This window comes from Grus americana, chromosome 3, assembly GCF_028858705.1.
Source record: "Grus americana isolate bGruAme1 chromosome 3, bGruAme1.mat, whole genome shotgun sequence".
In the NCBI taxonomy this organism is placed as follows: Eukaryota; Metazoa; Chordata; class Aves; order Gruiformes; family Gruidae; genus Grus; species Grus americana.
The window spans coordinates 102504864-102532543 of NC_072854.1; the positions used below are offsets into that span (position 1 = coordinate 102504864).

The 27680-nt window shown below is 40.0% G+C and overlaps 1 protein-coding gene across 1 annotated transcript; it reads left to right on the forward strand.

Annotated features, from left to right (window-relative positions):
- On the forward strand, nt 1-27403 carry KCTD3 (potassium channel tetramerization domain containing 3). The gene is made up of 18 exons (XM_054821393.1): nt 1-132; nt 3973-4026; nt 5393-5438; nt 6811-6884; nt 7310-7368; nt 7559-7639; nt 8359-8499; nt 9725-9815; nt 12251-12441; nt 16346-16461; nt 20083-20170; nt 20282-20398; nt 21471-21641; nt 22785-22940; nt 23926-24022; nt 25446-25630; nt 25733-25871; nt 26235-27403. Exons 1-18 carry the CDS (start codon nt 59-61, stop codon nt 26815-26817), a joined length of 2463 nt encoding a protein of 820 aa, XP_054677368.1. The 5' UTR covers nt 1-58; the 3' UTR covers nt 26818-27403.
- The last annotated feature ends 277 nt before the right edge of the window (nt 27404-27680 follow it).

Below are 27680 nucleotides of genomic sequence, written 5' to 3' on the forward strand. Positions count from 1 at the left end.
CGAGGTTCCGGCGGCGGCGGGAGGCGGCGGGCGCCGGCTAGAGCAGGCGGCGGGGAAGATGGCGGGGAACGGCGGAGGCTTCGCTGGCGCCGGGAGCGGGGAGATCATCCAGCTCAACGTGGGCGGCACCAGGTGAGCGAGGGTGCGGGGGTAGTGGGCAGGCGGGGGGAGGGCCGCAGGCCGTGCCGGCGGGTGGTGGTGAGAGCATACCGGAGGGTATCGGAGCGAGGGGAGCGCCGAGGGGGGCCGCGGGGAGCCGCGCTCCGTGCAGCCGGCCCTTGCCGAGCGTCTGCCCGAAGGGAGGTGCTGCCCGGCTGGTAGGCTGGTCCGGCAGCCGGTCCGTCCCGGCAGGGCGGCGGTGCCAACTCGCCTGGGACTTGTCCGCCGGGGCTCCGTGGTGTGGACTTGGTGCTGCACCCGTGGTGCCGCCTCCGGGAGGGCCTGAATAAATCTTCAGCCAGCATGTTGCAGGAGTACCTGGAGGCAGGTGTCCGCTTGCAGTGTCTGGGGTTTCTACACATGTAGTCTAGTAATGCGTCTTACGGGCTCTGAGTGTACTGCTTCTTGAGGAGTAGAGGAGAGAGAGCTTTGCTTTGCCGTGAGATCCATAGGTTTCTACTGATCAGTCTATCTAACAGCCTCAGAGACTAAGGTGTGAAGAAGGTTGATAGGATGGTGCTGGTATCAGCCAGAATAAAGAATTGTATTGTATTTGAATGTACACTGGAAGTGTGGAATATGGCATATGTAGACATTTTGGCAGGCTGGCTGAGAGATTCTGACCACAGCTGTCCCACAATTCTCTGTGTGATAAATAGCGCAAATGTTCCTGTCAAAGTGCTCAGGCATGAAATCATTCAGATTACCGTAGCTAGTGGAAACTGAAGTAATGTGTCTTCCTGAGTCTGCGCGTAGTGTATAAGTAGCTATAAGTAGAAGGAACTGCTGCTACTACTTTAAGAATTTTCTTGTATTACCCAGAAGGTGAAATGTTCTTATAACTAAATTGTGCATTGCAGCCTTCCTCAAAGGAGGGTGTCATAAAAATTGATGCAGAATCCCTTTGTTATAAGAAGACATTAAGAACCTGGTTCAGTCTAGAGAAGCTGCTTGTAATTTGCATAGGCAAAACTCGCTATAATGATGCTTTCAGGATAACTTTGGTGTTGGCTTGGATCAGTTTTCATGCTACCCTGAATAAGGTTCTTCAGTGAACTCTGTCTCTGAAATCATAGGCCATTTCATCTTTTAGGTTTTTATTACAGGTGGAATCACAAAGGTGCTTCAATCTCGTAATTTTAAATAGATCTTACTTATTAAATGCCTCTGCAGAGAATTATGTACAGGGAAGAAATACACATCCCCGGAGGGCTTGCCTACACAGAGAAGTAAGAAGAATAAGGCAAACTAACAATTGTATGTATTCCATTTCTAGGTGAAGGTCTCGATTCTAGTCAAAAGATACCATTTGGATGTAATAGGAAATGTGTGCATGGACTTTTCCCTTTTAATAGGGAGACAATGTGTAATAGTACCTCTGTGTAAGAGGTTTTGGTCTTTTGCAAGCTCGACTTCCCTTGTAGTGCCCATATTCTTTGAAAAATATATCTGAGACAGGTTTGTCAGCTTGCAAAGGCAGGTGACTCAAAGCTGACAGTGGAGTGGATGAACTGGACAGCAAGTGGGGGAGTGTGGGATACTATGCACATTTCCTCCTCTTCATCCGTTCCTGGCACTCCTACTAGAAACCTGAAACTCTTAGTTTTGTTTGTAGAGTTATATGAGAAGAGGAAATTAGCGCTCTCCTCTGTCTCTGACAGCAGTTACACTTTGGAGCATCCGGTACAGAGACCCTAGCTTTCCATGTTCTGATATGAGGTGCCCACTGCTCCCTGGGACTGCCAGAGCTTCTCTCTTGTGTGTGGGTGCTCCAACAGTTCCTTGTCTCAGCTTTTGTGGATTCATTTGCTCGGAGCTTGAGCCTCTTGCAAGTTAACATTCACAGAAATTACTGTAACACATCTAATGAATTCTCTTGACCCTTTATCTCCCTCTGGTTATAAGATAACTACAAGCACAATAGATTATGAAAATGGTTGGTTTATAACTGACACTTAAGTGAGCCTGTTTCCAGTTGCCTATATATTCTTATAAATAACTTCAGGCTGCCACTTGCTTAAGAGTATTTGAGGATATTGCACTGGGTTTGCCTAATTTTCCTTGTACGATGTCTGTCTGACCACTGCGTGTTAGCTGCATGGAGCTGTTGATGCACTTATACACGTAAATGTTCCTAGTTAAGCTTCTTCCTGCATCCTGGAAAGGAGGACTCTGTCTCATTGTTTACATAGATTAATGTATATCTATTAAAAGTGCTAAAGTATATGTTAGCGTGAGGTATTGCATACTAAACTGGTACCATAGTGTTAAATTACAGAAAAGAAAATCCTTGTGCTATCTAAACCCATTGATAAAATTGCAAGAAAACGAACGTGGAAATCAGTTGATGGCTCTCTTTCCTGTCCTCCTTATTGTGTGGCTTGTTCTTCTGAGCATCTTCTAGTCCCAAATGTTTTGCTACTAAGCTCTTTGACTGACTTAGGAAATGCTAGAGTGGAACCCCGCTGGTCAAAACACCAACAAAACTTCAGTCTTGACACCTCTGAATGTCACTCATGTGCCTAAATGCAAACATGCCTCCAGATCAGAAATTGTGCTATGGTGTATTGAGAGGATACTACCATTGAGTCCTTAAACATCAAACACCTGTTCAAAGATCCTGAATGTCTTCATGGTCTCATCAGACTTCTTTATTGCTTCAGAATTAATTTAGCATTTCTCATTCAGTGTTGTAGAAAATGCCAGTTAGCTGTGGTTCTAGTACTTTTTCCATATCTTTCTACCTTTTTCCGTGTCTTTCTACCTATGCACGCCTTCCTGGGAAACCATAAATCCTCTGGGTGTTTTTTGTTGTTGTTGGGTGGGGGTTTTTTTCCTCCTTTTTTGCTAAAACCACAAAAATAACTGAAAGTTGTAAAGTATTTGAAGTGTCAGACAATAAGTCTTAAGCTTGTGAAGACCTGTAAAAGGACTAATTGGTGATGCTGCATCTATCCCCGTAGTTAAAAGCAGTGTCTGGATTAATCTGATCAAATTCATGTAACTCATTGTTTTCTACTGTGCACATACTATAATATAGTTAAATGAATCGTCCCATACTCTTAAAGTAGGGAAGGGTAGTGATCTGTATTACTGATGATAAAAGCTGTACAAAACTGCAAATAAACTTAGAAGTCACTTTCCATTTAAATAGGAAATTGCTTTGTTTCTCTTTAATTATTTTTTTTTTTATAAAAGACTTTGTGCATGTTTGTGCATAGAATGCTGATACTGTAGATTTTCTCTTAAGAACAGATTTGTCATTGTTATGCTTGCAGCAAGCAGCTACACAATCCACATTTTGTGCAGGATGGTAGTTCCACATAGCCTTTGTGTTTCTGCCTCTTAGGGGGTATAAAGTAATGCTTTTTGTTTACATGTTTTTTTCTCTGAAATTGGAAAATATAAGCAGTGAAAACTAGATACATTATGATTAAGTACTTTTATTGCAAAAATATTTTGTAATGTATTCCTGTATTATATGGAAAGTTGTCATGGAATTTTACTTTTGCATTTCTTTTTCCGATTCCCATTAATGAAGAGGTCACCAAAGGTTTGTTAGTAATGGTACTGGTAAGAGGATACGTACAGTCAGAGAGTTGATACGGAGCATGAACTCATTGTCCAAGCTGCCAGTCCAGTTGTCTTCCTTCATGTTTAATCAAAACAAGAACAAGTATGAAAGAGTTCATAGTTATTATGTAAAATACTGTCTGGCAGCATAAGTACTACTGTAATTTGTATTATTTCATAATATGATTCAGGGTAAATACTTTCTTAGCTGATTCTAAACTTCTAACTTTGGTTTCCTAGGTTCAGCACTTCAAGACAAACACTGATGTGGATACCAGACTCCTTTTTTTCCAGGTACGCGTAATATGTCATCACATTAAACAAAGACAAATTAACAGCCATTAAAAAAAATTAAGCTCTTAATGATGTAAATAATGTCTTTATTCCTTAATGCTTTTTCCCTATCTCAAGCAATGGGACAGATTAATTTGAAATAAATTGTTATCCAGAAGGCATCTTCTATCATGAATGATGCTATGGCAGCTTATATGTGCTGAAGAGTTGTCACTTCTTAGATGGAGTGTTGTGGAAATAAAGCTCCAAGTCTGCAGGAAAGGGAGATGCCACTGACTTTATTAGAAGGTAGCACTGTCTTTAATGTTTTTTGCATTATTGCTGTACCTTGAATTTAGTCAAAGTTTTGAGGTTTTTAGTTTGTGGTACAGGAGCTGTTGGGTTATTGAACATCCTTCTGCTAACTGTTACTACTTCTGTAGATTTTGCTGCCTGCTGTTTGTACCCTAGTAATTTTTGGCTGTAGTTGCTGTACCTCTACCATCCCAGTTAATCCCAAACACATAAAAGAAAACATAAAGGCTTGCAGTTTTGCTTCCTGACATTTAATTTTTGTACTCTAGACTTCTTTGCTAATAAAAGCCTGGCAGCTGACATGGACAGGCAGCATTACCTGCTCTTGTTTTACTGAAATGTTCAGATAAATGGAGTGCCAGGGAAATGTCACCTTCTTTGAGGCATGGATGGAAAGGCACAAGGAGGAAGTCCCTTGCTATTCCCCAGGCTCTCAACACTAATCTAAGGAGGTTGTTTTGAAAGTCATCCAGTACTGGAAAATCTCAGAGGTATTTGTCATCCAGACTCGGACGGAATCTTGAAATAAAACTGTTGATGTTAGTTTGCTTCGTATCTGTAAAAACAAGGTTTTGGTGTTGTGTTTTCTACTGATCTGGAGCAAAAGTACTTTGATCTGATGGGAGAGAAACTTTGAAGTAAAATTGTGTAAAAACTCATCCACCCTGTTGTTGCCCAGTAAGTCCTTGCAGAATGGATTGTTTACTCTTCCTTTTTACTTCAGCAGCTTTTACTGATTTACTAGATGGTAACAGACTATGCTTGGGAAAACTTTTCCATCCTTTCAGGCTAGGCCTTGTGTCTGTTTTCTTTGGGAATCTGAAGGTCCTTATGATGCAGCTCTTAGCCTTTTCTTCAGTGTGCATGCTCTGCTCCTTTGTTCGAGAGGGATACTTCACCCTTACCAGCATTCTGCCTTACCTAGGCAGTTTTCTTTGCTCAGCTATACAGTTTTACCAAAAAGCAATCTACAGTACACAAATAGAGCAAACTGACTGAGAGCATTGCTATCTTGTATTTGTGTTAGTACATTTCTAGGGGAGCATCTAATGAAGATTTTTCTGTGTTTCAGTTTGCTGAGTGGAAGAATTTCAACGCTAAAGGATGAAACTGGTGCTGTGAGTAATAAAGCTACTGATAAATCATTAATTTAATGTTATGCTTTCAGTTAGGTTCTCTCCTAAAAGAATATTCACTGTGGGTGTTAATGGGAGTTACGCTGCCCATGTTGGCTATGCTTAAAAGCATGGAAAATAAATGGCCAAATGAATAAGAAACATTAACATTCTGGGCTTTTAAAAATTTGTTTTGGCTTTTGTCAGTATTTTCTGTGTCACCATTGTATTAGATAACCCCTAATAGTAGTGTTGCAGAAGCTTACGTTTAAAATGCTGACATCATCATCTCTGCCTCACAAACCATGAGGAGTAATGATCAATTGGACTTCACCTTTTGTTCATATTTTGTCACTTACTTCAATAGGAGGAAAATAAGGGACCTTAAAATAATTTTAAAATGCCATTATGTATTTTCCTTTTGTCAGATTCGACACAAAATACGCTATCCTCTTTCTTACAATCTCAAAGCCTAGTTGCAGTACTATTCATGCTATTGAGTATGAGAATGACTGGGAGTATTTAATTTAGTTATGTTTAGTGACATTTCAAAGATTTTTAAGACAGAATAAAGATCTCAGATGCAGCTACTTGAATGTCATGGCACCAGTCTGGTCTCCACAAAGTTTCATGAAAATTGGTGACATCTGTGGATTTCTTGGTTCTCATCTTCATTCCAAGATAAACGAGACTGGAACAACGTGTGTATTTTTGTGCTCATTCTGCGTTGTACAGACAAGGCAGAGACAGAAACGGTACTTTTTCTTTTTTTAAACAGAAAGAACTGCTAATTGCTGTATTGCATAGGGAGAGGTAATTTTCATTAGATAGTGTTGCATATGTAGTTGAGTAATCCTTGCATAGAAATGTACCTTTTGTTGGCAAATATATATAGCAAAATGGCCATTTCAGTCTGTGTATATGATATTCTTAAATGGGAAACTACAGTTACAGCAATGTTGTTGAGTGATAGTAAGGCACACGAGTACTTTGCTAAAAGCGTAGAGGTAGTTGTAATGGTAATTGACTTCATTGAAAAAAAAGTCTAAACTTATCTTGATCTTACTACATTTACTGCACTCTGAACACGTGATAGAAAGTGAGAATACCTATTGACCTTTGTGGAGACTCTAGAACTTAAAGAACACATTTATTAAGTGCCATCTGTTTGCAGCAGTATATATGTCTTAAGAATGTTGAATTAGTGAATGGTAGAAGAATAATGAAAACAAAGGGGTGGTCCAAAAACTTTGGATTACATTTGTCTGCTGATTGCCTTATCTTCAACTCTTCTTTCCATACTCAGCATAAAAAAGCATTTTAGTTGACGATTGCTCCATAATAATGCTAAAAGTACAGCAATTTTTCTTTGCAGATATTTATTGATAGAGATCCAGCAGCTTTTGCACCCATTTTAAATTTTCTTCGCACAAAGGAGTTAGACTTACGGTAAGAAGTTCTAATTATTTCACATGAAAATTAATTTGATTGGATGCTTTAGAAAACTTTTCAAATGAAGATAGTTCAGTTTTACTCAGCTCCCTGGTAGATTTGGGGCCATGTCTAGAGTGTATGTATGGTGTGGTGGAGGCAGAAATGATAGCAATATATTTTGTTAGTGGATTCTTGTTTAAACTACTTCTGGCAATGTATTTCTTTATTGTTTCTGTATCCTTATTGTAATGAAAGATAATTAATATTAAGATCACTTTGAAATCTCAAACATCAACATGTTGAATGCATTTGGTGGTAATTCTACAAACAGGTAGTTTACGTTCACATTGTATAATATATAGTGATATGTAAGTATTCAAGGTATTGACTCGCTCTTTCTTTTTTGGTCTGATTTTTTTTTTGTTTTTTTCTTTCTCTAGGGGAGTGAGTATTAATGTTCTCAGGCATGAAGCTGAATTCTATGGAATCACTCCTTTAGGTAATTTCTTTTTCTTTTTTTTAAATATGAGGTCATCTCACATTTATTACTATAGTAATGACCCACTTACAAGTCTTGGGCAGTTGTGATCCTGAAGATTTTCAAACTTATGGATTCAGAAGGTTATTTGAAACAGTGTAATGTTTCCTGGGAAGTGAAAGCTACGGTCATATCTGGTTTTCCTCCTTAGTGAGAAGATTGCTACTATGTGAAGAACTGGAACGCTCATCTTGTGGCAGTGTCCTTTTTCATGGCTACCTGCCTCCTCCAGGTATTTTCGTATTCATGGTCTGATGTTGCTTGCAGTTACTGTTGCTTTATTTTTTGAGGCAATTGGCCAAGGTAGTTACTCTAGCTGTCAAACTGTCCAGAGAAGGCTTTCCTATGGAAAGATTAAGATGAAGGATTGAATTGAACATCGTTCTGATTCAAAAAAACAAGGCTTTTATCTGTATGCTGTATGAAATGGTGTATTTAGAGTATGAGGCGGCGGGGGTGGCATGTTAGGACTAAGGAGGCTGTGTTTGGTAGTAGACTAGAGTAGAGGTTCTTCAAGTACATTTCAGTTAAATGTTACCAGCATGGAGTGCTTCTTTCTTTCTGAAGGAGAGTTACTTTAGGTCCCCTGTGTCTAGATGACAAATCAGCACAAATGACCTTTCCTTAACAATATGAATACTTGTTAGATTTTTTATTTCTCTGTAGAGATGAGTACAGTTCATGTGTTAACATGAAGTCTAGGGGATATCTAGCCAATTGTTGACAAGTTTTCTGAAGATAATTCCCTAAATTGTGTATGTCAATGTAGAGAGCAAAAGCATTTTCTGTTTGTGTCACGATATTGCCTAATTCTTACAGCAGATGAATTTGTAGATCAACATGCACAAGTATTGATCATAGAATCATAATCCTGTATTTTGAAAGTGAATCGATATCTGTTATATTGCTAAAGTTTATGGAGCGGGTCAAAACATCTCTTTTCTTTTATAGGCATTCCCAACCGTAAAATAAATAATACTGCTGGGCCACCGGCTGATGTTAGAACTGGTCAAAACTGCTCCGAGAGTGAGATTCACGGAGGTGGTGTCCAACCGACACTTGCTGGTACTGGGGAAGGTACAGTCAGGCTAGGTGAGGAATGTCAGTTTTAAAGCCTAAACAAATTGCAAAGATGATTGTCACTGGGAAATAAAAACTGAGTGACTATTTCTGGTTTCAGTCTGTTATGTTTGCCTGATCTTAAATTGCTGGCCCTAAACACTACTCCCTATACAGTATTTCAGGCTCTCTGCTGCATAATCAAGATATGAGGCTGAGAGAAAAGCAAATTGACGTTCTTCATGCAGTCTTAGCATGGCCCCTTAGACAGGACCTCCTTCCTGCTCTTGCACCTCTTTCTTGCTCCTGGTGCCTCTCTTGCCCTGCAAGAGTCGAGTTTTTAGAGTAAAAGTAGTCTTCAGTCATTTGACTATATATTTTATACGGAAAGTACTCTATATAAAAACTGTAAATAAGATAGGCTTTAATTCTGTCATTTTCCAGCTTTTAACTTTGCAAGCAAAATAATGCTGTTAGAAGTGTCATATTTCTGCTATAATCATGTAGATTGTAGCAGTGTTAGGAAAATCTAGAGTATGTTAAAAGGTGAATCTATATCCAGGTAATACAATAATAATCCTTGGATAAGAATTGCTGATTCTTCTTTGTGAGTTATTGCAGGTTTGGAAGAGGGAAGTCTTGGGGAGAATAAGATAAAAGATGCAGTCTTTAGGCATTGGTTCTTTAGCATATCAAGGCTGAGAGCTGGCTTGGGGAAGTACCATAACCACTGATTTCCAGGGCCATCCAACACTTCTGCCACACCTAGTTTAGTTATAGATCAGAAACAGGCATGCTTCCACTGGATAATAAATGAAAGAGCTATATGTATTCTGAGATACTGGAAATTTCAGCTCAACAGTCGGGAACAAGAATACAGGGTTGCACCAACTATTTGGAAAGAAATTTTACAAAAGAAAATAATTGATAACAATCCTCATTTTTTTTTTTTTTTTTTTTACTAATTTGGCAGGCTTTAACACTGAGGCATGTACTTGCCTCTTTCTCCTTATGAACGCTTTGCATTGTAGTGACTGAGATGAAATGTCTTTCTTCCATGTAAGAACTGTAATAGTTGTAAGGATTGCGGAGAGTAATTTTGCTAACTAGAATCTAGCTGGAAATGTTTCTTGAGAAACTTCATTATCAAAGTTTCTGTTGCATATCCTAGCAGAGAGCTCTATCCTGTTCTAGATGTCTCTGCTCATTTTCTAATACCCATCACTTGACTGACCTTTAGCTTTTTTGTTGTTTTTAGGATTTCCTGTGGACCCACGGAAAGTTCTGATAGTAGCTGGCCACCACAACTGGATAGTAGCTGCCTATGCCCATTTTGCTGTTTGCTACAGGTATGAATATATAGTTGCCTGTCATGTTACAGGAAACTAAAAAAAAAAAAAACCCCGACAATTTGTTATGAGCAAAAAGGTTGCTTTATTCTGAAATGACAGTGGATCAAATGCATTCAGTCTGCTCCTATAAATATGAATTGCCACTTTTGCTCGTGCAAATAAACTGCTTGATAGGAGTTTAATTTTGCTGCTTCGATGTCAATTCTTGATGCTGTTGCAAAAGTAATTTAACTGCTTCAAAAGCCTGTTTTAAAGCAGGCTTCTAAAAGAAAGATTCACTTAAAAAGTTCTTCCTACTATATGGGTTTGAAGACAGTCTGTGAAGTTAGAGTATCAAAGAACTTGGAACAGTTAATGGATTTTTGCTATGTAAGTGATGTACCTTGTCTTAAACTTCAGGGTTTTTTTTGGCTTAGCGTAACTGTTAAGCACTTGCTACTTCACCTGTATGGCAGAAAAATGTCTTTTAAATGTCTTGTAAACAAACTGGCCATTTTTTTAAGATCAGGTGAAGATAAGTAACACCTTCATATTACAGAAGCTAATTTTAGTTCACATCTGGTAGTCTTGATTTAATTGGTGGCTGTCTTTTCAATGAAAAGTAATGTTTTAATAAGAGCTGTTGCCAAAACCAAACGCTGCTGTCATAATGTGGTTCAGAAACAAGGGAGAATAGAGCGTAATGTGAATGGCTTCTTTCTTGGCAGCAAAGAAAGAAGCTATAGTTTACTAGCTGCCTTTTTCACTGTATAAAATACTAATTTACTTGCTTAAACTTTGTAACTTAAATCACATCTAACTTGTCTCTTGTATTCACCACTGCAATTTGTTTTGCTTTATACTAAAGGTGGCTTCTCTTGCTCTACTTCATGTTCTTGTTTTCAATTATGCTTAATATGGTCTGACTGGAGAAAGAGGCAATGATTTGCAGTTGTCTTTGTGCTATTTGTCTCCTCCTTAGGATTTTATCTCTGTTTTCCTTGGATGCTAGCTCACTTAAGTGAAAAATTCTGCCTCTTTCCTACTGGGTCATCTACTTTAATGAGACTTGTTACCATTGAACTTAAGTCATTAGTGATACTTTTGATGAAGCATGTCAGACTTGAATGATTGCTGAAAGAGGGCACAGGTCAATATCCCTGTTTAAAGTGCTGCTTTTCTTCATAGTGACTCAAGGTAGCAGTCTTGTCTTGATTTGAATATTTTTTTTTCTTCTGGAACGTGCAGGAACTCTAGGAATACAATGGTGGAATTTTCTCTCCTCCATTCTGCTCTTATACAACTTTGGTAACAGTTTTGTTTCCCCTCTCTGCTGCATCTTGGTGCTTGTCCGTTTTTTGTTGCTTGACAAGAGAATTTGCCCAGACTTTTTTGAATATCTAGTGTTTGAGGAGACAGCGTATACTTAAAACTACTTCCCTCTACCCACAAATTTTAATATACTTTTCTTATACTACTGTGCTGCAGACAAGTGATGTGATTTTTAAGATTCTTGTCAGGATTATATTAATGTAAAGGCAATGTCTGAATTTTAGCCAGAATCACTTCTCAAAGTAAGTGGTCATTTGTAGTGGACTGGACAGTGAATCCCATGCAGTAGGAAATGAAATATATTCAGGTGCTTAGTTTTGTGACTTTCTTTTATGCTGCTTATAACAGATATTACTTAAATACTTAAGGTAATTATTTCAGTAAAAAGCTACAGCAAAGCACAGTGCATCCTAAAGACAGTATTATTTTTTTATCTTTGAAGTATGGCAGAAGTCTTCAAAACTTCATAATAAAGCTTGTGAGAATGTCTTGGTTGCATTTAAAGGCTTACGGATATTGCAGTCCTGCTCTTAAGTCACTTCACTACAATTTCTTCTGCTGTATGGATAGAGCACAGTGAGCTGTGGTGCTTCATCTCCAGGCAGGATGCAATGCTGAAGCGAAGAATGGCAACAATGGCAAAAAATACTATAGATAAGTTTCTGCTTTCCATGTTAACATTTATATAATTTAACTGCTTAGATTTACTGTGCTCTAGCTCAACTGCAAAGTATCTAAGTTATTGCCTAAAATTAAATTGGGTAATTTGTGCTTTTTTGGCATCGCGTAAGTCTTTAAAATTGCACAGGCAAATGATTCTCTAAAAATAAAGCTTATAGTCAATTCAGTAGAGTCTGTTTACAGTATACCATAAACAGAAAATGTGACTAGACAGCACAGCTTTATGCTAGAGCATGATTGGGTCTTACATGATATGTAAGGCACCTTGCCTCTGGAAATTAATAGAGATTTCTTCTAAGGTCTTACGCCGAACCTCATTCTCTAGCATTTGGGCAGCCCAGGCTTTTGGCTGGATCGTCCGTGTTGGTTCAGGCTTAGACTTATGTGTCTGTTTCTCAGTCTCTAACCTCTGCTCCCTGTTCCCTCATTTGCTCTTCCAGAATTAAAGAATCATCTGGGTGGCAGCAGGTGTTCACGAGTCCCTATCTGGACTGGACAATTGAACGAGTGGCTCTCAACGCTAAGGTGGTTGGAGGACCTCATGGAGACAAGGATAAGATGGTTGCAGTTGCCTCAGAGAGTAGCATAATCTTGTGGAGCATTCAAGATGGTGGTAGTGGCAGTGAAATTGGTAACTATAATGGCTTGTTTGTTTTTTGTGTGTTTGTGTGTTTAACCACAAAGTCATCTGTGACTTTATTTTGAGGTAAGGATGATCAGCAGTGTTCGGTAATCAGTTTAACAAAGTGACAAAACAAGCTATAGTAAGTAAAGTATTAACTTACTTCTCTGTCATGCTAGAGGACTCCTTTCTCAAAAACAAAAAGATGAATAACAAAAAAGTAGTCTGTTTAGTGACGAGGTACTAACTAATACTTACTGTTCAGTTCAGCTTGAGTTTTTGTGTCAAGATGCAAATTAGAGGTAAACCTTTCTCTGGACTTGCATTTGAATCTAGGCTGTAGCACAAAGGAACTAAGTTTCTGAGATGGAAAGCTACAGACACGGAAAGACTCTGCTCTTTTCTTTGTCTTATTAAAGCTGTATTTTTACATGGAGATGATGAAAAGGTTTCAGTTCTCTGTCAAATGTAGTTCATAAATGGAATTTGGAAGATGAAAATTTCTTCATTTTATAACTTGGGTGTCTAGGTAGGGAAGAAGCACACTCTACTGCCCTAAGCATCTAAGAATTACTGCTTGTACACCTTGGCACTGAAGGACACACAATTAGGGAGGCTTTAGAAACAGAAAGACGTTTTCAGAAGTAAATAATCCTTGGTACTGATCTGATGGCTTGTCTGACTCACTATTGTTCAAATACAGGCAAGTTTGGGAGGCAGGGAAGGGAACGTTACTAGGAACTTCCTCTAGCCTAATAATTCCTGGTGTTTGAATCACCACTATTATGCCACTAATGTCTGTTTCCTCTGGCAGTGGATACTGCTAACAAAGCATGACAGCAATCTCCTTCTGTGGACACTTTTCTCTGAAACTTAATGCTGAGTTAATTTGTTATTAGATGTATCTCCATAGTTGAAGTCATGAGAATTAATGTGGTCATTAATTAAAGTCAAAATGACCAAGTTTTGATCCATTTGCCTTTAAAGGAAGAGCTTACTTGAAAGATGCTCAGGCAATTTCTAGCTATGTTAATGGCTGTTGCTTTTTTTTCATGCTTGAATGAGTGGAAGCACCAAGTCAGATCTGGAGATGGGGAAAAGCCAAGGTCTAGCATGAGATAATGCAGCTGTATATTGCTCTTTTACTTGTGACTCAGAGTTCTTGTATGTAATCACAGTCAACAAAACAGGAAAGGAGATTCCATTGTATTTAAGAAAATAATAAATCTGAAAGGTGTATCAAACAGTTCAATGTGAAATATCCCTATTAAACAGGGCGTAAATACTGTACTTGAGAGGCCTTTTCTTCTGTTATGCTCCCCTTGACCAAATCTTAAAGGCAGGTAGGAGTTAGCGTGACAGCTGTTCCTGTAATAGGCACTGCTTTAAGCACTATGCTATTACATTCCTCCTGCATTTTCTGGTTTGACTTAGCTGCTTGTGTTACTTTGGGATTTGCAATAAGATACGTGATGCAACATCTCAGATTTTTGGAAATCAAGTGCAACGAGAGAGAAAAACCATAGGTAGACTCTTACTTCAAATAACAACTCGAAAATATGCCAATATCATAAGGTTCTGACAACTCACACTGTGACTGAACATGACAACAAAACTGAAGGAAGCACTTTTGCTAAACAGGCTGTACTGCATTGAAGTGACTTTGTGAAACAAAGGAAATGCCACTTGGGGCCCGGGGGAGTAGAGAGAAAGTGCCTACAGGATTGAATGTTTAGTCTGACTAACATTGAACAAAATGTACTGTTCCCCTTTTGGATAACAGGTCATGCTGCTTGGTTAAAAAACCTAAAATATGCGTGTGTTAAATAGTAATAACTTGAATATAGCTGTCTTGTTTCTTTGTAGTGGCAAATGCTTGCAGTCCTGCTTTGTGTTAGAGATATAGTACATTGCTATCATCTCCTGAAAGAAACTACTTGTTCCAAACAGTCATTGGAGCCTGTGACACCATCCTCAGAAAATTGTGTGGGCTGGCATCTTTGTGATAGAGCTCTCCCAGAGCGCGCTCTTCCCTTTCAATATTACTTACGTAAGACACTGCTGCTGGATTGCTGCTGTAAGCAGTATTTTACTGAGGGACCCTTAAGACAAGAGCCTGTCATTACGTATAGCATTGTCTCCCCTGTGGATGGGTCTCAAGATTGGTGAGCCTAAGCAGGACTGACACTTCAAATTCCTCCAGACCATTCAAGCTGTCTTCCTTGATTTCCTTGAGCCTCATCCTTCTCTGGAGTAATCAATTCTAGTTGTTTCTGTGGATTTTTTTATTATTGCCTTTTTCATGTGCCCTGTACTGCTGAATCTTATCTGCATCAAATGATTGTACTGTGCCCTGGAAAACAGTTTAGCATCCTAATTAAAACATAAGTATATAGTGAGCTTCCTGAGGTTCCTTCTTGGGGTGTAACAGAGGGCTGCTTCTTGGTTGGGAATGGCACTCTGTTTGTTTGAATTTGTCAAAAACAATGCTGGGAAATCTTCCAGCTATTGGGTACTCTTGTTTTGAAGACATCTGTCTGCTGCAGTTAAAATCTATTAGTGAGAAGTAACAAAAATATGTGGAGTGAGCAGTATGGAATAGGAAACTTGTGAGTGAAGCTTGACACTTGGTAGTGTAATGTATCTCCAGCAGTAATGACTTTTTTACTTACCAGGCAGTAAAACGCAGCCTGAAATTACTTAGAAACCCGGTTACTTACAGGGCCTGTTTGCTGGACTTCGTAGCTGGCAAACTTGGGAATGGTCTCAGACCTTTTTAGTTTGGTGTAACCTTGAAATACAAGATACAATAAAGAATACAAAATGTGGTATGCTACCCAAGTTTGCAGTTCAATTAAAAATATTCATATTGGATCTATGATGGACGAGGAAGTTCTAAAGAGAGGACAGATTTTGTGGAAAAGCTCAGATGTGAAGGTCTACTATAACCATAGTCATCCATGCCTGTCATGTTCTGCGGTGTGTTGATTTTTATTAAGTGAAATGTTCTTGATGCCACATTTGTTTTATGTGGAAGGTCAGCATTTGCTGGTAAGTCTTATCTTCCAGGTTTTGAATAGCATGTGATGATTGTTGAAACTGGTTCCCTGCATAGTTTCAATTTTTAATAGCCTGTACTCTCTACTTATGGACTGTAACCAAACTTCAACATCTGGAGATGAAAAGAGAAAGAAAGAAATAGGCTTTTGCAGGCTGCTTATTTTTGTGGGTTCTGCTAAAAGAGAAATTTGAATATGTTCAAGTAGTGTCACATTGGGGTTATTCAGTCTTTTCCCAAGAACAAGGATGAAGTCTTGTAGTCGTATTTAGTTTCTAAAATACGTTTTCAGACTATGTCTATTTGTTTGGACTTCAAAAAAAAGAAAAAGTGGTGAGATCTTTTAATACTTTAAAAGGTGATTGCAAACTAGTAGGCATAAATTTGTCTAGCAAGACCCATGAAATTACTGTTTCTTAAATGACACAGATTTCTTAATAGTCACAGATTAAAAAAACACACCACAAAACAAGAAAAAAATCCTACTTCCTGTAATAGAATTTTTATTTATTTTTAATGCCTTAGGATGTATAAAGCCATTTGAGAACTTGATGGCTGTAGAAAAACAAGGCATGTGTATTTCATATGGGCTCTTCTTCCTTTTCTTGCCTCCTTTCTCCTTCTCAAGTAATGATTGCATCAGCAGAGATGACATCACGCTGCCATTTAATTTATTGGAACCCAATTTGCTGCTTGAATGGTACCTCACCTAGCACACTGCAAACCCAGTTTTGGCTTTTCTTTACTTGCTACTGTAATAAATGTGACATGTGATAATAGTGGAGAGATTCCATTGTTACTGGGTTTTTTCCTCTTTATTTTAGACGAGCTTCATAGACTCTTCATTTTTTGTAGGAGTGTTCAGTCTTGGAGTCCCTGTAGATGCTCTTTTCTTCATTGGCAACCAGTTGGTGGCTACAAGCCATACAGGGAAAGTGGGAGTGTGGAACGCTGTGACTCAGCATTGGCAGGTGTGTTCAATTCAATTTTCTGCATCACTTTTAATAAGCTGGTATGTCTTTCTAGTAAAAAGAGAATAAAATAAGCTAAAAGCATGTGTGAAATGCCTGCCACAGGGTTTTCAGCCCTGGCTTGTGTTATGGAGTCTGCCACCTTGGTATCTGAGTGTTGTGCCTGTGAGCAGAATGTTGAATTGTTAGGTGGTACTGCTGAGTGTGCTTTTAGGCTTCTAAATAAAAGGATGTCCTGTGATTTGGAGTAATAAATGTCAAGTGTGTGTATATTTAAACTTCCTTATGGATTTCTAACTTTTTACAAAGTCACTAGGATCATAGGAAATTAAAAAAAAAAATGTGGACAATGTATGACAGCAATTTCTGCACTGTCTGAAAGTAGAAGAAAACAAGTTAAGCAGGCAGTCCGATATCTGGGGATCTCAAAAGTTGTTTTACAATGGGAGGCTCTTCAGCGGAAGTATACATAGTGCTTTAACGATGTCTGTCTTGTGTGTGGATGCTTCTGGCTGCACTGACTTTATGCCTGTTGTCAGAATGCATATTAAATAGAGAGATCCTTGGAGTCTGTTTGAGTCTGGGAAAACAGTCAAGCATTCATGTGAATAACAAAGCTTGTAACACAGCCAGATGTACGTCTTTGTGGCACAAAACCTGGATGCAATAAAAATCCCAAAATTGCCTTGCAAATCTCAAGAGGCAAAGCTGACCTGAGGCTGCTGCACTGTTCGCTGACTAAGTTCTGATTCAACCTTTAAGTGACAGTACTGCTAACATATAACACAGATAGTAAGCATGGGACAGCACTGCTTCTGCAGTAGAGACATGTGTGTTAGTATGGTCTCGAATTAAACAAAACATTATTAAAGCTCTGTTGATGCCTTGCAAAATCTTCTGTTAAGAGCCTACTTAATGCTATGTGACAAGCTGACATTTGACAGTATTTTCTAAAGGAGCAAGTCATAAAAAATAAAACCTGATGTCCTGTTTATCATCTTTGTTTCCAGAGAAATCTTTCTGATCACGTTAATAGTTCCACAGTTTTGACTGACTATTCCTTTGGTGAAAGCATTTCTTATTGAAGAGTAGAAAATCTTTAAGAAAGGCTTATATGCTGGGATGTCCTAAACCCAAGCTTTTTTGCTTTCTACTTTTTTTTTTCCTAGAGGATGAGATTAGCTCCTTTAAAAAAACCCCCAGAACAGCACAAAACCAAAACCCCAAACAAACAAGAAAATCTCAAATCCAGCCAGTTTAAAGGTGTTTTCTGTACCTCAGGCTCTTTTGTTAGTAATGAGAAAAAACAACCCATCTTCCTACAGATCTTCATCTCCCTTTAGAACACATTCTTCTTGAAGAATCCCATAAAGACTTAAGTGGCAGGGTTGTACCTCTGATCTTCAGATTCGTCATGAGAATACATGGTATTTGCATAACTGCTTTCCACGAGTTGCCCATAGCTCTGGACTTAGGATGTAATCATGCCTGCTGCAGTGATAGAGGTTTCGAGGAACAGACTGTGCCAACGACCCGTTTCAGACCAAGAACTCTGTTTCCTTTCAGGCTTTCTTTCCTGATGCCTTTGTAAGTTTTACTTTAAGGGGCCTTAGTTTTGTGCAAAGCTATCCTTCCTTACACTGTGACTTTTGTATTTGATGTATTAGACCCCGGAAATGTAACTCTGACCTTTGCCTCTAACTGGCTCTTGCATCTTCTTCCCATCTGGGAGATCTGAGCAGGCTAGCTGATGTGGTTTCCCTAGTACTTATTCCTCTCACAATGTTTCAGTTGCATGCAACAAGGAGAGGAGGGCGTGGGTGCTAGATACATCAGTAATTCAATTCTTAGCATAGGAGAGTTTAAAGGAAGCAGAATATTTAGTGTTATAGAATAAGAAGTAACCTAAAGCAGTAGAATATAACAGAAAAACAGTCTGCAAAGTGAGGATTCTTGCTGGCCGTGTTACACCAGTGACTGTTGCATAGCATCGCCCTGTTTCCTAATGAAAGTTCACATCTTGGGAGGTGCAATAGCTGAATCACCTCCAGTGTTCCTATCTCTGCTGCAGAAGAAAGGACCCGACATTTTGTATGATTGCTCTGACCCAGTCAGTCAATCTCTGCTGTTGGTAGCATTGTGTATCCTCTTGTTCAGACCTCTCCTTGCAGTTGTTATGTCTTCTGCAAGGTGATGAGTAAAGTGGTATATCTGTTGATGGGTTGTCTCTACCTTCATTAGTTTTGTAAACTTTTTGCAGATGGGAGAGCTTCTGTGTATATCTTCGATCCACAGAACCAGAGAGCATACTGCACCTTGATCCATAGACTCTTAGATGCCGAGACTCTGTTTAGTTTCTTGCCTTTCTGCTCTTGTACTACTTTAAAGTAGTCTGGAAAAAAATAAATCTTTTGAAACCAAGTTCTGTGACCCAGATCATTAGATGCCTTATTTAATTAGGTGTAGTACAAATTTGGCTGTAGGGAGGGTAGGGTACTTAAACAGCTGTTTAAGTGTTGTTTTGGGGTTTTTTTTAGAGTATGTTTTAAGGGCTTACAGACTATCCTTAGGTTAGAAATGGGTACTGGTTTAGTGCTAGCTCTTTGGGGTGCAGGGAAGTTTCTTTGGTTGGTTTGTTGGTTTTTATCCAACAGATTCATTGTAGATATTTTGCAAATGATTTTGCAAGTCTCCAAAGCAATCTGAAGGATGCAGCTGGTCAGAGAGAGATGAGAAGCTGAAATTTCCATGAATTAGTTTTCAGTGTCCATTAAGGACTGACTGAAAGATGGAGCACAGGAAAAATGCTATGACTTTGTGCATGTTTGAATGCTCTGGGTAAAATGGCTTTTGGCTTTTTCTTCCTCAGGGCTGAAGCAAAAAAAGAATTGCCTGAGATAAGGGATCATACCTAAGCTAAGCTAAACTTTTTCTTTGTTTGCAATCTCTGTCCCACCTGAGGGGCTAAGTGCTCCTTTTGATCCTAAAGGGTAAAGAGAGAGCATTCTTAATCCCTCAACTTAAGTTGTAGACCAATAAGTAAAATATGACAGGGCTGCCTTCCAGGGTACTTGATATGGATGTGTATTGGGAGTGAGAAATTGTAATGGGACAAGACTTGTTCTCCCCTCATTATGTATCTGCTACGGGCTGAGATCTCCATAGAGACTGGCAGAGGGACACAAGAACTAGAAGTAAAGGAAGGCTTAGGGAGGCAACATCTAGTTCCTTTGCCCAGCAACCACTTAAGGAATTGTCAGAAAGGGAAGAAAGGATAGGACAGAATGTGTGAATTACACTCATTTTGCCTCTTGAAGATGTGGTTTAGCTGCAGTGCTCTAACCTTTATGCCTTCACATGGACAAGGATCTTGCAGAGCAGTTGTGCTAACATATCTGTATGCTTCTGCTGGACTCCATGACTTCAGATCCGGTTTGGTAGAGGAACATGATCTACCAGCAGTACTTTAAGAATGCCATTGTATGTGTGAGTGTGTATATAGCGGCTTCAGACCAGTCCCAAACTCAGGTGTTCTTCAACAAAATGTACCAAAAATGTCTGAAAACTGAGAAAGTAGCAACCTAATTTCTTGATTTATTTTTTCCTTTCTGTTTGCACTAGGTTCAGGATGTTGTTCCTATCACAAGCTATGATACTGCTGGGTCTTTTCTGCTGCTGGGCTGTAACAACGGCTCTATCTACTACATAGGTAAGAAACAGGGGCAGGGTGGAATGAAAAGGACATGGTAGTGAGCAGCTTTGGACTAAGTTGCATCAGAACAGCTGTTCAGAGTAATAAACAAATGTCCCTTCCCCACAGACATGCAGAAGTTCCCGTTGCGAATGAAGGACAATGATCTTCTAGTGACAGAATTGTACCATGATCCCTCCAATGATGCTATAACAGCACTCAGTGTCTACCTCACGCCTAAAACAAGTCAGTATTCTATCACTGTCTCTTCAGTGAGAGTCTGTTGCAGATGTGGGATTTTTCTTTTTTCTAAACGGACTTTTTCTATTGCTGCATAGCTGGGCTAAAGCAAACAAGGTAGTCCTTGACATAAACAATGAATTTTTCTTCATTTAATCATCTTCAAATGAATGATGAACATTAGGCGTAACTGTTTCCTCACATCTGTACATACGTATAAATAGGTACATGTACTTACATGTATCTGTGCATGTGCTTGTACATCATGTATTATACATTAATGTATAATGCAATAAGATAATGCATAATATATTACTGCTTGTGCATAATGTACCTTTGCTGGTTTTAAGCCTTTTACACAAGATATGCAGTTAGATTATGAATTGTATTCATGGAAATAGTTTGTGGCTAACTGGGGGAGGGGGAGACAACCTGGCTGTTGCGCTTAACCTGATAACCAATATATTAAAAACTATTTCCATATGCAGCTGAATGATGTTTAGTTATTGTGTCTATACACCCTTTTGTAATCGCAGTGCAGCTATCTTAAATTAAAACAAAAACCCCTAAAACAATGCACACCCCCCAAAAAAACCCCAACCAAACAAACCCAAGCTGGTTACTTACATAACTATATTGATACCACAGTGACCTTTTTAACTATAGTCCTTCCTGTTCTTGCCTTGCTTTCCCATTTGCCTCCCACTAAGGCAGAAAAATAAAAGGTATGTGGCCCGTATTGACCATATCACTGTGAGGAGTGCAGAGTGCCAAAATATCTAATCATGTGACTTAATCCATCTCTTCTTTCACTTCTGGGGGGAGGAGAGAATGGGAAAGAAGGCTGTTGTTTAGACAATATTGAAGAGTGTAGTAGGAATTGAACAAACATTGGGGTTTTTTTAGTGGCAAAATGTCCTCTCTGTTCATGGGAAAATAATGAGTAAACAGTGTTTAAAATAGATATCTGTCTTACTGTGGAAGCTTCAAAATACAATTTTCTATTGCCTCGTTCCCTGGCCCCAGTATGACAAGCTTTCATTCCTGGGGGGAACAACTGTGTTCTTGCTTGCTTTAGGTGTAAGTGGCAATTGGATTGAGATTGCATATGGCACCAGCTCTGGGGCAGTGAGGGTGATTGTACAGCACCCTGAAACAGTTGGGTCTGGGCCTCAGCTCTTTCAGACCTTCACAGTTCACCGAAGTCCTGTTACGAAGATCATGCTCTCAGAGAAACACCTTGTGTCAGGTAATTTTCTTTTCTGTGCACAAATTTGTATTGGTGGTTCTCCCCTCCTCCTGAGCAATGAAGTATTTGTATGCATTGTGTTATAACTTGCGTTGTTCCTACATGTGATACAAATGAGTTGGACACATTTGAGGGCAGGGGAGGAGCTGGATTGACTTGGATCCTCTTTCTTAAAGTAAGCATTCTTCAAAGCCTTTAGCAGTTAAAAGGCTTAGGTTTTATTTGACCAGATACTGGAACAACTAACTCTTCTGTTTGTGTCTTATTCCAAGGTTGCCATTTGTGGAAATAAAAGGGTTTGTAAACAAATGTATCTCTGTCAAGTCTTATTGTTGTGGGCAGGTCCTTTAGGACTTGTCTTTTAACAGCCTTTCAGGAGCTTTCTGGGTTGCAGCAAAATGTGCACCATCTCTTGGGCCCTAGAAAAAGCCTTCCCATGGCTTCAAAGGGCTGTCTGTATTTCTTCTGTTCTCAGCAGTCTCCCAGTGTTTGTTGTGCTATCCTATCTTATGCTCAGGGAAGATGCAATCATGCCTCTATCTGTAAGAACCTATTCCAACCAGGGCATGGCAGAAAACAGATTTACTTTCTGTTGCTATACCTTTTTTTTTAAAAAAAGGAACAGGAATTGAGGTATCCAGTTATACTGCAAACAAACAGCCCAGAGGTCATCTGTTCCCCTGCAACTTGGTGCTAAATGCTCAGTGCCAGGAAAGGGCACATCTGTATGTAGAAAACTGAGTAACTGGTGAATGAAATAGAAGAGCACTATTGTGTGATGAGGGTTCTGCTGCCAGGCTGCTCTTATGACGTCTTGTCCTAGCATCTGCACACACAGGATTGAAGCGTGCTGTAGGCTACTGGTGCTGACTCAGACCTTAATGTTGTGTTCCACCTGCCTCAGTTTATTTCTTTAATTCTGTCTCTTCCCTCAGAAATTCATAGGAAACAGGACATCAGCAACAATTTGTAGAGTGTTAGATAATTGTCTGGAGATGCTATGTGATGACTAAATTGACATTGACTAAATTCTTCTTGATTGCTCAGTCTTGAAAAACTATCATATAGAAATCATTAGAGAAGTTTATCTCAAAAGTTTTGTCATCCCTTGTAAATGTTATTTTACATCTTTTCCTTTTCTAGTTTGTGCTGATAACAACCATGTACGGACATGGACTGTGACTCGGTTCCGGGGCATGATTTCAACTCAGCCAGGCTCAACACCTCTTGCATCATTCAAAATCTTATCCCTGGAGGAAGCAGAGAGTCATGGCAGTTACTGTTCTGGAAATGACATTGGTAGGATGTCTCTCGAATGCGCTGTGCTGAGCCTGTACAGTCACTGATCTCATAAAGGTTTAACAGACTCTGTAACATGCAAGTCAGCTGATGGGTGTAAGCTCTTATATACTTCTTTCCCCTTGAAAAGATGGCAGGGATCTGTAAAATTCACCTGGAAGTACTCACTATTTAGGCTGTATAGAGTGGATACACTTAAAGGGTTTACTCTCAAGGTGAGAAAAGGGGAGGGAAAACTTTTGAACACAGATATTGAATCTCTTCCTTGAGCAAACTGATGTAGCATTTCACTTTTGCTTTAACTAGAGAACGACAGAAAGGACAGGAGACTATTAAAGCAGATGAGCATAACAAGGTTTGGGTCTAGTGCAAATTCCAGTTCACTGTTCAGTCAGGGTTAAATGATGCACATGTGAAAAATTCTTAAATGAATTTGAAGTTGTGACAAAGTTTACTGAAGCTTCAAAACTGCACAGACAAATGGTGCCAGCACATTGCTGTTGCAAGATACTGAAGGAATGCATGTCAGGAAACATGGGTAGCCAGGTAGTCTAGATTCCTTTGTGGTCATAGTTTTGCAAATCAACCTTTGATGAATAGGTGCCCTGTGAACACAGGGTGGGGTCAGTACTATGACAAGAAATCTGATTAAGCCTTTGGACATGTAGGAGCTGCAAAATAAGAAAGTACTTATTGTTATTATAGAGGCCTGATGTAGGGTTTGTGCTGACATAGTAATTCCTCCAGGAACATGCAGGAAACTCAAGAATGGGTGTCCTTTAAAACAGAAGAACAAAAAAGATTTCCATCTTCTAACTATTGGATGGCTTTTTCTACCTGTTAGTCATCTTTGGGTCCCTGGTCTTGATGCTTTAAAATTGCAGTGGTCATACTAATATGAGTTTGGGTCTTCAGGACTGTGTGGGGAAGAGGGTGAGGGAATTAAACAAACAAGTGATCTTTCTTTCTCTCTTTCTTTCTGTAGGACCCTTTGGTGAACGTGATGATCAACAGGTGTTTATCCAAAAAGTTGTTCCCATTACTAATAAGCTATTTGTAAGACTGTCTTCAACTGGGAAAAGGTACCTCCATGTTTAGGGTTTTAAGTGGGAAAGGAGCAGGACTGCTTGGGTGATGGGGTCTCCCATCCCTTGGGGATGCGTGCAATTGCACTTAGCAAGCTTCTAATGTGCTTGACAGCGCTGGCTGAGCTCTAGTTTGTGTGTTACTAACAGAACTGTACTTAATAATCTACTATAACCTAGAAACCAAAATGGCATTTTGAAAAATGTGGTATCAGAGACTCACTTCATGATGGCTCACCTGCTGAGCTCACAAAACAAACATTTCTGTGCCTCTACAGAATCTGTAACTCAGCCATGGTACCATGCTAACGTTAAATTTCAAAACTAATGCTGAAGTTGTTGGTGGCAGGGATTATGCTGCTCAGAAAGGTAGACAGAGAGAAACTGCTTCCCTTCCTTTGCACTTGTCTTTGAAGATATTAGACCCTTTAAAACTGAGAGACTGTCTTCTAGATCAGCTATACAATTATTTTCTTAGACTTGACTTCATAATATTCTACTACGTTGCTGCCAATGTAGTAAAATGTTGCCAAATAACCACAGCTGCTTTTCTTCCTGTTAGGCTAGGAGGATAGCAAGAGATCAGAAAAGATGGTGCATCTCAGTTCTATGCTGCTTATTATTCTTGCATCTCTTGCCTAATAATTTTGAATCTGGGTGAAAACGTTGATGCCTTAACACTATTGGCATCTGAATTGAGGACAGAAGCCCTGCAGATTACTGATGTGTGCCTTCCCCCCCCCCTTAATTCAGGCTAGTTTTATATGTAGTGGAGAGTTTTATTAGATGACTTATTTTGGCACTTCTTGGGTAAAAAGCTCAATATAAGGGGCCAGTAAAAGAAATTATCCAAAATATGTGAGGTTCTGGTGTGGAGTCTGGCTTAGCAGCTTAGTTTAGGGAGTCCTTTTCCTCTCACTCCCCACATAAGCTTCTAAAATAAACGGAAAAAAGTAATGGAGATCTGCAATGTCAAGTGATATTGCAGTTGTCATATGGCAAAAGTTATCTATATAGCTAACCTTGGATTTATCCTCCTTGGATTTTTCTGCATATCTTTTATATGGTTAAATGTGCTCTTTCTGCAGGCTAGTTTCCTAGAGTGTCTAGCATATGAAGGGACTAGTTACTGTCATTCTTGCGAGAGCCTCACATTCGTAATCATTGCAAACTGAAAATGGACATCAAACGTGTAGGGGTTCCTTAATAAAAAAGCAGTAAGACTGCAGATGGATTGGGGGGAAGGTACTGTCAGCAGCTGAGCAGCATGCCGGTCTGCAGAGGAAGGAATTTTATCTGGAAGAAAGCTCTATTTCTGATGGGAAGTTTGGTGCCTTCTCAGAAAATCAAAACAGTACTGACTACTGGCCAAACTGCCAGGTTCAATTGTTTTGGTAACTTGGGGTTTCTCCTCCTGTAGGATCTGTGAGATCCAGGCAGTTGACTGCACTACCATCTCATCATTTACTGTACGAGAATGTGAAGGATCCAGCAGAATGGGTTCCCGGCCACGCCGCTACCTCTTCACTGGACATTCAAATGGCAGCATCCAGATGTGGGACCTGACCACAGCTATGGACATGGTTAATAAGAGTGAGGACAAAGGTAAGTTGCGTTATGCCAGGACTGTGATGTGGTCCTTTTTCTGTTCTCACACGTGCATGACTATGGTAAATCGACTTGGGCACTAAAAGCTGTCTCTTTCAGATGTTGGTGGCCCCACAGAGGAAGAGCTGCTCAAGTTGCTTGACCAGTGTGACTTGAGTACGTCTCGCTGCGCCACACCCAACATCAGTCCTGCCACCTCAGTAGTTCAGCCAAACCGGCTTCGGGAATCTAATTCCAGGTAGGTGAGCAAGGGTGGCGCCTGCTGCAGACGCCAAAGGTTTTACCCTTCAGGGGGCAAAGAGGGGTTTGGGGACCTGAATGCTGTAGCCAAGCCCCTGAATCCATGCCCTGAGTGTCTTGAACTATACTCACATACACCTCAATTTCTTTTGGCTTGTATGTGCGTGGATTAAAGTGTCCTATGGGAATTTGAAGCAAGTGATCTGGAAGCCCTTGAATGGGGGTTGTGATGAGTAGTATATTGCTATTTTAGTGGGAGTTGCAGAGGTGGGTGGGAGCAGGGCATGCAGAAGAACCAGCTGCTATTCTCAGCCTAACATCTGCTCTTCTTGTCCTTGGTTGTTGGTTTTCTGTTTTGAAGCCTCCAACTGCAGCACCACGAAACAATCCACGAAACAGCCACGTATGGCTCCGTGCGGCCATACAGAGAAAGCCCCCTATTGGCAAGAGCAAGGCGGACGGAGAGCTTTCACAGTTACCGGGACTTCCAGGGTTTTAACTTATCCAGCAAAAGCCCAACAGAAAAGGCAGCTGCTGCAAATGGGAATTCAAGCCAGACAGAGGCCAGGAAGGCAACAGCTGAGGGCAGTGCAGCCGAGCGGAAGGCAATCCTGACAACAGCACCTGAAGTGCGAGGCACGGGTGTGACAGATGCAGGTGGGTGTTGCAGTACAGAGGTTCACCGTGTGCCAGAGAGTTCTCTGGATCTCAAAAGAAGAGGACCAGAAGAGGAGAGTGAAGCCAAAGCAGAAAGCAAAAAGAAAATAGGGTTTGAAGGAGCTGGTTTCCTGGGAAGGAAGAAAGTGCCTCTCCTGCCCTCTGCGCCAGTCCTTGCCGAAGGTGGGCCTGAATTACCTGGTGCAGCTTCTCCATCGCCTACCAAGACAGCTGCTTCACCACGTCACCGGAAGAATGACTCGTCCTGCCAAGACTATGGCTTGTGAAAATGTGACAGGCAGCACAGATGAGATGCAGGTGCCCTCTGGCTGGTAGCAGGCATAACATTACGTGTTGTGCGTTGTTTCTTGAATGGGACTTTGTTCTGATACCCAAAATGAAAATTGTAAGGTTATGAGAAAGTACCTGGCTGCTGCTGCCAAACCTCTGAAGAGTCCTCCACATCAACATGTGGCTTTATGTAATGCTACAAATTGTAGTACGGTACTTGGTCCAAAATATTGTTGTGCATTCTTGTGTAAACGTGGTCAGGCATGTGATATGTTGTGATTATTTTTGTCTTGGGGGAAGGGAGGGTGCTAAAGGAATACATGGTTGCTCAGTGGAAGAAGCCTTTTAGACACAGCAACACATTGCTCTGCAGAGCTGCTGCTGTCTTGCCTGGATTTTGCCTAATTTGCAGGGCTGTCTCTGTAGTCTTGTTTTATGAATGGGAGCCTTACTCTGTATGCTGCTGTCTGAAATCTGAAATGTTTTGTGCAGGTTAAGGAGGAAGCTATTCAAAATAGCATATTATTTTGCCTCTTAGTCCAAATAAATTGCCAGAGGAGTGTTGCTTGTGCTTTCTGAAAATGTGTGGTGTCGGATGATGGGTTTTGCTGATTGTGACTGAGAGCATGCATAAAAATATGCTCTGCAGAACACATAGAGCTGGCAGCCTCTCGAGGGCTTCCTTGTCACTTTCTCTGGAAAAAGGACAGAGATGAATATGGGAGTAGGTTTACTGTCATGGTATAATAATTCTCAATTACAAGTGCCTTGACATGGTATTTCCTACCTGTGTTGCACTGGCTGCTTGCTGTTTGCTCCTAGTTTACTGTGGGTGGTGAACAAATTTTATTGCCTGCAG

Excerpts from the sequence above, each read along its gene's own strand:
- KCTD3 (XM_054821393.1), top strand. The coding sequence starts at position 59 with ATGGCGGGGAACGGCGGAGGCTTCGCTGGCGCCGGGAGCGGGGAGATC. Across the intron at positions 6,885-7,309 it reads ACAAAGGAGTTAGACTTACG|GGGAGTGAGTATTAATGTTC; the intron begins GTAAGAAGTTCT and ends TTCTTTCTCTAG. Across the intron at positions 12,442-16,345 it reads TGGTAGTGGCAGTGAAATTG|GAGTGTTCAGTCTTGGAGTC; the intron begins GTAACTATAATG and ends CATTTTTTGTAG.